At 43.0% G+C, this 13,222-nt stretch overlaps 1 protein-coding gene across 1 annotated transcript; it reads right to left on the minus strand.

The window, feature by feature from the left end:
* Positions 1-8,048: 8,048 nt before the first annotated feature.
* LOC124009427 (monocyte chemotactic protein 1B-like) lies at positions 8,049-10,624 on the minus strand. The gene is made up of 4 exons (XM_046321241.1): positions 10,505-10,624; positions 10,262-10,376; positions 9,953-10,058; positions 8,049-8,054 (listed from the first exon to the last, which is right to left on the minus strand). The coding sequence occupies exons 1-4, from the start codon at positions 10,569-10,571 to the stop codon at positions 8,049-8,051; spliced, it is 294 nt and encodes a 97-aa protein (XP_046177197.1). The 5' UTR covers positions 10,572-10,624.
* Positions 10,625-13,222: the final 2,598 nt, after the last annotated feature.

Raw genomic sequence — 13,222 nt, forward strand, 5'->3', positions numbered from 1 at the left:
GTAAATACAACCAGTTCTATTGATTCATTGAGTTTAATAGTAAATTAAAGCAGAAGGTGACATTTTCTGCTGGCTACTACATGTGACTGCTGTAGGTATATTAGTCACTTTGCTTGTCTCACTGATGACCCACAAGACCCATAAGTTCAATGGACATCACATCTGGCCATGCTACAAAGGACAGAAGGATAGATGCAAATGTTACGCAAATGCTTTTAACCCATAACTTGAACTTTAACCTTACCCTGAATCTGAACTTTATACAGAATTTGAAACAGGACAAGGTTCTCAAGTATTTGCTCATCAGTTCAGAAAAAATCTACAATTGGTCAGTGGGTGGCAGAGGGAAAGCTATGGGGGACTTAACATAATTACAGTCGGCATGCTGTTTCCACCAAATCACCATGTACACTTACACGTGGTTGAAGTTCCAGTGGAGCAATCGGTTAGCATGTGGTGTACTTACTAACACGTATCTGTAAATAGGTTACTACATGTGGGAGGAGAGAAAGTTATAGGTCTATCTCTGTTAACCGTGGGGGTTTTGGGTGATTGGCATTTGTGGAGTTAATATGACTGTTTGAGGTATAGTGGATGTTCTTACATGTCACAGCAGGTTTTCCCCTCTCCTCTGAACAGCCACTAACACCCCCATTACAAGGCACATCACTATGTGCAGTATGAATACTATTATGTGTATGGTTGTGTGTAAGTCACATCACTATGTGCAGTATGAATACTATTATGTGTATGGTTGTGTGTAAGTCACACAACATCGTGAAATGTACAGTGATTTCGGAAAGTATTCAGACCACTTGACTTTTTCCACATTATTTTACATTACATCCTTATTCTAAAATTTATTAAAATGTTTATTGCCCCCTTATCAATCTACACACAATACCCCATAATGACAAATAAAAAACAGCTATTTAGAAATGTTAGCAAATATATAAAATTAATATAAAAAATAACTATATTTACAAGTATTCAGACCCTTTACTCAGTATTTTGTTGAAACACCTTTGGCAGCGATTACAGCCTCGAGTCTTCTTGAGTATGAGCTCTATCAGAGTGACCATTGTACTCTTGGTCACCTCCTTTCCCCCGATTGGTCAGTTTGGCCAGGCGGCCAGCTCTGAGTATTGGTGGTAATATAGAATAATGTAGAATAATTGAGGCCACAGTGTTCTTAATATCCTTCAATGCTGCAGACATGTTTTGGTACCTTCTCCAGATCTGTGCTTCGACACCATCCTGTCTCGGAGCTCTACAGACAATTCCTTCGAATTCATGGCTTGTTTTTTTGCTCTGACAACTGTTGGACCATATATCGACAGCTGTGTGCTTTTCCAAATGATTTCCAGTCAACTGAATTTACCACAGGTGGACTCCAATGAAGTTGTAGAAACATCACAATGGTGTCAGTGGAAACAGGATATAACTGAGCTGATAGCAAAGGCTCTGAATACTTATGTAAAGAAGCTATTTCAGTTTTTTATTTTGTAAAACATTTGCAAAAAATTCAAAAAACGTGTATGGTGTGTAGATTGAGGAGGATATATATGTTTAATTTTAGAATAAGGTTGTAATGTAACAAAATGTGGGAAAAGTCAAGGGTTCTGAATTCTTTCCAAATTAACCGTGCAATAACATACTGTATGTGTTAACTATGAGTCTTTTTGGATATAAGCATCTGCTAATATTACCATATTATTTATTGTATTGTATAATGCCACCTGTATGCAGAATACCCTCCTTGGGTGTCTTGAAAGGTACTTAAAGTAAACTGTACCTTCATTTTGACTCCTATTATTAATGAAATACATTTACATAAAGCCACTCAATCTGGAGGGAGATTAGAAAACAATCACTTGTTGATACTACATCCCTGGTAGCAATGATTTGGACTGACTTTATTGCTTTTTCTACGTGATTAGCCCACAAGAGTTTGTTTGAGACTTGTCTGTTCTCCGAAGGGATGAGAGTCTGTCTGATTCTGAGTCTTTGTTGCTACTGTACCTGTATCTATAGTTCTGCTTTGTCGTCATCATATGTGACTGGGGTGCCAGGCCTGTCTCGTCTCAAGTACAGGGAAAAGGTGCCAGTCAAAGAATAACCTCAGATGAAATCTCTGTGAACAGTGCACTGTACCACATAATACAGTATGTTGATTCAACGTACACTTATAAGGCAACCAGCTGCAATAGGATTAATAGTTTGCTCAACATTTGAGCATATAGCTGAACCAACATACATTCTCAAGTTCAATTGTATGTTCACCCAACTTCGAATTTTCGGTTTAGTGAACATACAATTCAACTTTAGAATTTATTCTACCTTATTTGCATATTTTCTTTATGTTAGAATTCATCTGTACTGTTTTATACCTGTTGCATCCTGTACATGTGGCAAATAAACATTGAAACTTGAAACTAGACATTACATACATCATAAGGCCTTTCTTTGAGGGCCTATTTACAACCTAATTCAGTGGTCTGAAACTCCTGGTTTTACAGGCCACATCAAGCCTGCAAGTCACATTATAATGGCTTACAGAGTGATATGTAATTCTTATTGGAATCCAGGAACTCTTGGAGCTTTTTATCAGTGTGTTAAACTTGGAATTCGTGTCACACGTGTTTGTGTGAGTGAGGGTGTGTGTGCGTGCGTGTGGTTCAGTAGGAAGCGATGTAGAAGTTCTCTGTGGTCTGTCAGTCAGAACGGGATAGGACTAATAATGTTCCTTTCCCCACCACAGTGTCAGAATCAGATGCTCCCACTAAATGTATCAACTACTGTGGTGAAGACAGGTGGTGAGGGCACTCGGAGTGTGGTGTCCGGAAAACAACCTCTCACTCAATGTCAACAAAACAAAGGAGATGATCATGGACTTCAGGAAACAGCAGAGGGAGCACCCCCCTATCCACATCAAAGGGACAGCAGTGGAGAAGGTGGAAAGTTTTAAGTTCCTGGGCGTACACATCACAGACAAACTGAAATGGTCCACCCACACAGACAGTGTAGTGAAGAAAGCGCAACAGTGCCTCTTCAACCTCAGGAGGCTGAAGAAATTTGGCCTGTCACCCAAAACTTACAGATGCACAATCGAGAGCATCCTGTCGAGCTGTATCACAGCCTGGTACGGCAACTGGTCCGCCCCAAGGCTTTCCAGAAGGTGGTGCGGTCTGCAGACAGCATCACCGGGGGCAAACTACCTGCCCTCCATGACACCTACAACACCCGTTAACACAGGAAGGCCAAAAAGATAATCAAGGACAGCAACCACCCGAGCCACTGCCTGTTCACACCGCTATCATCCAGAAGGAGAGTACAGGTCCATCAAAGCTGGGACTGAGGAATTGAAAAACAGCTTCTATCTCAAGGCCATCAGACTGTTAAATAGACATTACTAACTCAGAGAGGCTGCTGCCTTCACTGAGACTCAATCACTGAACACTTTAATAAATGGATCGCTAGTCACTTTAACTTCTTCGATATAGGGGGCGCTCTTTTAATTTTTGGATAAAAAAACGTTCCCGTTTTAAACAAGATATTTTGTCACGAAAATATACTCGACTATGCATATAAATGACAGCTTTGGAAAGAAAACACTCTGACGTTTCCAAAACTGCAAAGATATTATCTGTGAGTGCCACAGAACAGGCGAAACCAAGATGAAATTTAAAACAGGAAATGTCCCAGATTTTGAAGGCGCTTTGTTCCAATGTCTCCTTATATGGCTGTGAATGGGCCAGGAATGAGCCTACACTTTCTGTCGTTTCCCCAAGGTGCCTGCAGCATTGTGACGTATTTGTAGGCATATCATTGGAAGATTGACCATAAGAGACTACATTTACCAGGTGCCAGCTTGGTGTCCTCCGTCAAAATTATTGCGTAATCTCCAGCTGCGTGTATTTTACCATTTGCTTCAGAGGAGAAACCCAACTGCCACGAATGATTTATCATCGAATAGATATGTGAAAAACACCTTGAGGATTGATTCTAAACAACGTTTGCCATGTTTCTGTCGATATTATGGAGTTAATTTGGAAAAAAGTTTGCCATTGTAATGACTGAATTTTCGGGGTTTTTTCTTAGCCAAACGTGATGAACAAAACGGAGCGATTTCTCCTACACAAATAATCTTTTTGGAAAAACTGAACATTTGCTATCTAACTGAGAGTCTCCTCATTGAAAACATCTGAAGTTCTTCAAAGGTAAATTATTTTATTTGAATGCTTTTCTTGTTTTTGTGAAAATGTTGCCTGCTGAATGCTAGGCTTAATGCTATGCTAGGCTAGGCTATCAATACTCTTACACAAATGCTTGTGTAGCTATGGTTGAAAAGCATATTTTGAAAATCTGAGATGACAGTGTTGTTAACAAAAGGCTAAGCTTGTGAGCCAATATATTTATTTCATTTCATTTGCGTTATGGTAATGAGCTCGAGGCTATGATTACGCTCCCGGATACTGGATTGCTCGACGCTAGTAGTTAAACAATGCCACTTTAAATAATGCCACTTTAATAATGTTTACATATCTTACTTTACTCATATCATATCATATCACTCATATCATATAATCAAGGACTGCCCGTTCCATGATCTCGCCATCACGGTTGACAACTCCATTGTGTCCTCCTCCCAGAGCGCCAAGAACCTTGGCGTGATCCTGGACAACACCCTGTCGTTCTCAACTAACATCAAGGCGGTGGCCCGTTCCTGTAGGTTCATGCTCTACAACATCCGCAGAGTACGACCCTGCCTCACACAGGAAGCGGCACAGGTCCTAATCCAGGCACTTGTCATCTCCCGTCTGGATTACTGCAACTCGCTGTTGGCTGGGCTCCCTGCCTGTGCCATTAAACCCCTTCAACTCATCCAGAACGCCGCAGCCCGTCTGGTGTTCAACCTTCCCAAGTTCTCTCACGTCACCCCGCTCCTCCGTTCTCTCCACTGGCTTCCAGTTGAAGCTCGCATCCGCTACAAGACCATGGTGCTTGCCTACGGAGCTGTGAGGGGGAACGGCACCTCAGTACCTCCAGGCTCTGATCAGGCCCTACACCCAAACAAGGGCACTGCGTTCATCCACCTCTGGCCTGCTCGCCTCCCTACCACTGAGGAAGTACAGCTCCCGCTCAGCCCAGTCAAAACTGTTCGCTGCCCTGGCCCCCCAATGGTGGAACAAACTCCCTCACGACGCCAGGACAGCGGAGTCAATCACCACCTTCCGGAGACACCTGAAACCCCACCTCTTTAAGGAATACCTAGGATAGGTTAAGTAATCCCTCTCACCCCACCCCCCCCTAAGTTTTAGATGCACTATTGTTAAGTGACTGTCCCACTGGATGTCATAAGGTGAATGCACCAATTTGTAAGTCGCTCTGGATAAGAGCGTCTGCTAAATGACTTAAATGTAAATGTAAATGTATATCACATGTATATACTGTATTTATATAATCTATTGCAGCTTGCCTATGCCGCTCGGCCATCGCTCATCCATATATTTATATGTACATATTTTCATCCATCCCTTTAGATTTGTGTGTACTACGTAGTTGGTGGGGAATTGTTAGATTACTTGTTAGATTTGTGTGTAATAGGTAGTTGTGGGGAATTGTTAGATATTACGTGTTAGATATTACTGCATTGTTGGAACTAGAAGCACAAGCATTTCCCTATACTTACATTAATATCTGCTAACCATGTGTATGTGACCAATAAAATTTGATACGATTTCATTTGACATCCTCTTATATTTTCTTATACCATATGAAAGTCCTGCGTGCAAGTCCCGTTTTATATATATCTTAAATTACCACATTCTGTCACGCCTTGGTCTTAGTATTTTGTGTTTTCTTTATCTATTTGGTCAGGCCAGGGTGTGACATGGGTTTATTTTGTTGTGTTTCGTATTGGGGTTTTATAGGCATTGGGATTACGGCTGAGTAGGGGTGTCTAGCATAGGCTTGGCTGCCTGAGGCGGTTCTCAATCAGAGTCAGGTGATTCTCGTTGTCTCTGATTGGGAACCATATTTAGGTAGCCTAGGTTTCGCTGTGTGTTTCGTGGGTGATTGTTCCTGTCTCTGTGTAGTGTTCACCAGATAGGCTGTATAGGTTTTTGCGTTTCGTTTGTTGTTTTTGTATATTAAGTTATTTCATGTATCGTTCAAATTATCATTAAAGAACATGAGTAACCACCACGCCGCATTTTGGTCCGACTCTCTTTCTACAGACGAACGCCGTTACACATTCTCATGAATGTTGTGATATAAGCTAGTAGCCCATTAATTACAGAACTGTATGGGACTTGCACCTGTAAGTAGGGGGGACTTTCAAAGGGTACAGAGACGAAAGAAAGGTCAAGACCGAGGGATCATCAACAGAGACAGAGGCAGCAATAAAAAGAAAGGTCATGACCTAGGGATCATCAACAGAGACAGAGGCAGTAATAAAAAGAAAGGTCAAGACCGAGGGATCATCAACAGAGACAGAGGCAGCAATAAAAAGAAAGGTCATGACCTAGGGATCATCAACAGAGACAGAGGCAGCAATAAAAAGAAAGGTCAAGACCGAGGGATCATCAACAGAGACAGAGGCAGCAATAAAAAGAAAGGTCATGACCTAGGGATCATCAACAGAGACAGAGGCTGCAATAAAAAGAAAGGTCAAGACCGAGGGATCATCAACAGAGACAGAGGCAGCAATAAAAAGAAAGGTCAAGACCTAGGGATCATCAACAGAGACAGAGGCAGCAATAAAAAGAAAGGTCAAGACCGAGGGATCATCAACAGAGACAGAGGCAGCAATAAAAAGAAAGGTCATGACCTAGGGATCATCAACAGAGACAGAGGCAGCAATAAAAAGAAAGGTCAAGACCGAGGGATCATCAACAGAGACAGAGGCAGCAATAAAAAGAAAGGTCAAGACCTAGGGATCATCAACAGAGACAGAGGCAGCAATAAAAAGAAAGGTCAAGACCTAGGGATCATCAACAGAGACAGAGGCAGCAATAAAAAGAAAGGTCATGACTGAGGGATCATCAACAGAGACAGAGGCAGCAATAAAAAGAAAACAAACTATAAGCACCTCAATGGTTATTAAGAAAGCAGAGAACAAGTTTGAAAGAAAGCAAACATTTCCTGTGTCATATCAGCTAGGCTCTATCTACATTTAAGACAGAGATCTGTGGCTGAAACCACAACTACACACATTCTCTCACGGGCCCTGTGTTATTATCATTGCTTAATGTATTAGCCATCTTCCATCATTTGCCCAGTTACACTTTTAGAAAGAATTGTTCCAAATGGGTTCTTCGGCTGTCCCCTTAGGAGAACCCTTTTTGGTTCCAGGTAAAACCGTTTTTGCTTCCAGGTAGAACTTTTTTCGGTTCCAGGTAGAACCCTTTCCAAAGAGGGTTCTACATGGAACCCAAAACGGTTCTACCTGGATGCAAAAACCAAGAAGAGTTTGTCAAAGGGTTATCATTTGGAGACAGCCGAAGACCCCTTTATGTTCTATACAGCACCTTTTCTTCTACGACTGTAGGCCTAGTTAATTATTCATGAAAAATGCTTCTGACAGAAAAAGTTTTATTGTGTCAGGCTGTCTTGATCTTGCATATCGTGTTTGGCACAAAAAGTATGTATTTCTATGTATTTGTTTTGTTTTCCTTAGAACAAACGAGTAGACACAGTGCCTTAAGAAATTATTCATACCCTTGACTTATTCAAATGTTTGTTGCGTTACAGCCTGAATTCAAAATGGATCATATTTTTTTTTAATTCTCACCCATCTACCCGATAATGACAAAGTGAAAACTTGTTTTTAGATTTTTTTTGCTAATGTATTAAAAAGAAAATACAGAAGTAACATTTACATAGGTGTTCACACCCCTGAGTCAATACATGATATAATCAAAAATAGAAGAAAGCCAGGACTAAAAACAAAGAAAATATAACTATTGTAAAATAGATTGTGTCTGTAAAATGAATATATTATGTAGAAACTGAAGTTTGAAGCCTAAGTGTTATTGTTTATTAGTTTACTCCTAATGGGGGAGGGGTGAAAGGGTTTACGGGGAATAATAAAGGTATATTCTAAAAAGAAGTGTCTGTGTATATATGTATGTATGTATATATATATATATGTGTATATGTATGATTGTTTATGTATATATATGTGTGTATAATGGTATGTGTATGTATGTCTGTATGTATGTCTGTATGGACACTACCCTTCAAAAGTTTGCCATTACTTAGAAATGTCCTTGTTATTGAAAGAAAAGCACATTTTTTTGTCCATTAAAATAACATCAAATTGATCAGGAATACAGTGTAGACATTGTTATTGTTGTAAATGACTATTGTAGCTGGAAACGGCAGATTTTTTATGGATATCTACATAGGCGTACAGAGGCCCATTATCAGCAACCCTCACTCCTGTGTTCCAATAGGGTGGCAGGGTAGCCTTGATAGTGGTTAGAGCGGAAGGTTGCAAGTTCAAACCCCCGAGCTGACAAGGTACAAATCTGTCGTTCTGCCCCTGAACAGGCAGTTAACCCACTGTTCCTAGGCCGTCATTGAAAATAAGAATTTGTTCTTTAACTGACTTGCCTAGTTAAATAAAGGTAAAATAAAATAAAAAATGGCACGTTGTGTTAGCTAATCCAAGCATCCGGGATGCTGGCTTTCTAGGCAGAGTTGCAAAGAAAAAGCCATATCTCAGACTGGCCAACAAAAATAAAAGATTAAAATGGGCAAAAGAACACAGCCACTGGACAAAGGAATTGCCTAGAAGGCCAGCATCCCAGAGTCGCCTCTTCACTGTTGACATTGAGACGGGTGTTTTGCGAGTACTATTTAATGAAGCTGCCAGTTGAGGTCTTGTGAGGCATTTGTTTCTCAAGCTTGACACTCTAATGTACTTGTCCTCTTGCTCAGTTGTGCACCGGGGCCTCCCACTCCTCTTTCTATTCTGGTTAGAGCCAGTTTGCGCTATTCTGTGAACAAGGTAGTACACAGCGTTGTACCAGATCATCAGTTTCTTGGCAATTTCTCGCATGGAATATCCTTCATTTCTCAGAACAAGAATAGACTGACGAGTTTTAGAAGGAAGGTCTTTGTTTTTGAGCCTGTAATCGAACCTGCAAATGTTGATGCTCCAGATACACAACTAGTCTAAAGAAGGCCTGTTTTATTGCTTCTTTAATCAGAACAACAGTTTTCAGCTGTGCTAACATAATTGCAAAAGGGTTTTCTAATGATCAATTAGCCTTTTAAAGTGATAAACTTGGATTAGCTAACACAATGTGCCTTTGGAACACAGGAGTGATGGTTGCTGATAATGGGCTAATGTAGATATTCCTACTAATGTAGATATAACCTAAGTAGATATTCCATTAAAAATTAGCCATTTCCAGCTACAATAGTCATTTACATGAACAATGTCTACACTATTTTTGCTTAAAAGCATTTATAAGCGTTTATAAGTTATATTTATAAAGAATGTATGAGTATATATCATTAATTTAGTCCAAAATGTATGTAGAAACTAAGGATTCTTGCGTAAACTAGCCTCCAGTACATTTTTCACTAAACAGTAATATTGTTCAACTTAATTAGCATTGGTCCCATTTATCAGTGACAAAAACAACTTTGTGTCCACATTGAAAATAAAAATTTGTCATGGATAAAATTGCACTTACAACATGCCATCATAGGTAGACGTCCTTGTCACCATGCTGCTTTGATCTCATTGTGATCGTCTCCTAGATGCTGAAGTCCACCTTTTAGACCTAACATCAAGGTTCTCAGTTAGCCTACCAGTTCTCTTGCGCCCTCTTCCATTTATCTTTCCTCCCCTCTTCCCTTCTTTCCCCTTTCCCTTTTTGCCTCCCTTCCTTTGTCCTTTTCCGTGTTTGCGTGGCACTGCCGGTCCCCTGGTCACTCTCTCTCTCTTGATCATTCTGGCTTCATCCACCTTTCCCACGGCCTTCCTCACCCAATCCCTTCCTGGGTCAGCGCAGATCCTCTTCCTGCCTATGGTGTGTAACCTGGAATAGATCAAGATGTCAATCTTTTCCACTTCGGGGAGGTCATTTTTATTTATTTTGTCATTTCCTGGTGAAGACATTGGTAGTTGAGTAAAACCAGTGGGTCTGTATGTTGTAGGATACCCACAATAGCATCGTTGGACACATCCTAATCTTTACGGTGTAGTATGACAGTGTAGGAAATATTATTGTAGTGTACTGACACTATAGCGTCGATGGGACACAGCACTGTAGTTTGTACGGTGTAGTCCACTACGTTATTAGGGTGGACTCTTGTCTGTGACAGCTGAAGACAACAGCTCTTGATGGGTCCAACATCTATACAGGGGACAGAAAGAGAATAATATATTATGGTTACACATTTCTAGTTTACACACAGGTACATAATACATACGTACACACAGACACACACACTTTTACTCATAGAACTATAGGTAAGTACTCACTTGCATAGACCCCGGCCATCCATGAGGCTACACAGAGCCAAGTGCAGAACACCAGACTCAACCTCATCTTCAGCTGGTGAAAGTGATCAGATTTGAAAGTTTTCAGGTTTAGAAGTCTTAATGTGCTGTTTTGACTGATAGGCTATCTCCTAGCCCTGACTTTATAGGTAGAGGAAGTCCCACCCACACCTTTAGGCTCTTTCCTCTTCCTCCTCTTCTTCCTCCACACCCCTCTCACACCCACCCTTTGGCTTGTCACCCACTCTGTGGCTAGTAGAGTCACTCTGTCACGGCTTAGAGTGGAAAATATGAGAGTTCACTATGAACGGAAGATCATCACAAAAAGACCCCTCACCACAAGCGCATCAACACACACACACACACACACACACACACACACACACACACACACACACACACACACACACACACACACACACACACACACACACACACACACACACACACACACACACATTATCAACATCACACACACACACAGCACATCATCAACACACACACAAACACATACAGCTTAAGAGTCATGATTCAACTCTCCATCACACACATTGAGAGTCATAATCAACTCTCCATCACACACAAACACATACAGCTTGAGAGTCATCATCAACTCTCCATCACACACAAACACATACAGGTTGAGAGTCATTATCAACTCTCCATCACACACAAACACATACAGCTTAAGAGTCATGATTCAACTCTCCATCACACACATTGAGAGTCATTATCAACTCTCCATTACACACAAACACATACATTTATTGGTTATTAATTCATTTGATTATTCATGTATTGGTAATTAATTAATTTGTTATCAATTTATTGGTTATTCCCTGGTTCTTTTTGGTGGTGTGGTTGTTGGATTGCTGACAGCGTGGCAGAGAAATTAGATTGGTGATAAGAAGGCGATTGGAATGAGCGTTGCAGGAAATTACAATCAATATTGCCTCTTATATCCTCAACCGCCATCGATCTGGGAGCGGGGATGAGAGACGCATCTTAAACAGACAGCAAAACAAACATGGCAGAGATAGAACAATGCACAAACACACAAATGTATGTATTTATGCACACACTGACACACACATACACACAAATTAAGCGATGTATTAAATAGGCTTATTGTTTTATAACCCTGGAGAGAGTCAGATGAGCATGAGAACGAGACAAATCTCCTGCGTACAACACATTTTACATTACATTTACATTTAAGTCATTTAGCAGACGCTCTTATCCAGAGCAACTTACAAATTGGTGCATTCACCTTATGACATCCAGTGGAACAGTCACTTTACAATAGTGCATCTAAATCTTAAAGGGGGGGGGGTGAGAAGGATTACTTATCCTATCCTAGGTATTCCTTAAAGAGGTGGGGTTTCAGGTGTCTCCGGAAGGTGGTGATTGACTCCGCTGCACAGACAGACATGAGGGTGGGCAAACAGGAGGGTGAGCAGACAGGTGAGCAGGCATGAGGGCGGGCAGACAGTAGGGTGGGCGGGCAGGAGGGTGGGCAGGTAGGAGGGTAGGCTGCAGAAAGGAGGGTGGGCAGGCAGGTGAGCAGACATGAGGGTGGGCAAACAGGAGAGTGAGCAGACAGGTGAGCAGGCAGGAGGGCGGGCAGACAGTAGGGTGGGCGGGCAGGAGGGTGGGCAGGTAGGAGGGTAGGCGGCAGAAAGGAGGGTGGGCAGGCAGGTGAGCAGACATGAGGGTGGGCAGACAGGAGAGTTAGCAGACAGGAGGGTGGGGAGACAGGTGAGCAGACATGAGGGTGGGCTGGCAGGAGGGTGGGCAGGCAGGCAGGAGGGTGGGCAGGCAGGAGAGTGGGCAGGCAGGAGGGTGGGCAGGTAGGAGGGTAGGCGGCAGAAAGGAGGGCAGACAGGCAGGTGATCAGACATGAGGGTGGGCAGACAGGAGAGTTAGCAGGCCGGAGGGGGGAGGAAGGAGGGTGGGCAGATAGGAGGGCCGGCAGATAGGAGGGTGGGGAGACAGACCGGCAGGGAGACAGGAGGGTGGCAGGCAGGAGGGTGGGCAGACAAGAGGGTCGGGAGACAGGAGACAGGGGGGTTGGCAGGCAGGAGGATGGGCATACAGATGGGTGGGGAGACAGGAAGGCTGGCAGGCAGGAGCGTGGGAGTGAGAGGGGGAACGGGAGTGGGAGGGGGAGTGAGAGGGGGAGGGGAGGGGAGGGGAGACAGGAAACAGGAGGGTGAGTAGGCAGGAGGACGGACAGGCAGGAGGGCGGGCAGACAGGAGGGTGGGGAGACAGGAGACAGGAGGGTGAGTAGGCAGGAAGACGGGCAGGCAGGCAGGAGGGCGGGCAGACAGGAGGGTGGGGAGACAGACAGGCAGGGAGACAGCAAGGCTGTCAGGCAGGATGGTGGAGAGACAGGAGGGCGGGGAGACAGGAAGGCGGGCAGGCAGGAGAGTGGGAGTGAGAGGGGGAACGGGAGAGGGAGGGGGAGTAAGAGGGGGAGGAGGAGGGGAGGGGGAGGGGGAGGGGGAGAATGGGAGAGAGAGGGGGAGTGAGAGGGGGAGGGGGAGTGAGAGGGGGAGAGGGAGGGGGAGAAGGGGAGAGGGGGAGGGGAGAGGGAGGTTGAGAAAGCAGGAGAGAGATGGAGTAGGTTCTTTAGAAATGAAATCTCCTAAACTAACTTTAGAGTCATATTTTGGTGGCTCTGACCATCTAGGAGTTTT

This window comes from Oncorhynchus gorbuscha, linkage group LG22 (assembly GCF_021184085.1).
Source record: "Oncorhynchus gorbuscha isolate QuinsamMale2020 ecotype Even-year linkage group LG22, OgorEven_v1.0, whole genome shotgun sequence".
NCBI lineage: Eukaryota > Metazoa > Chordata > Actinopteri > Salmoniformes > Salmonidae > Oncorhynchus > Oncorhynchus gorbuscha.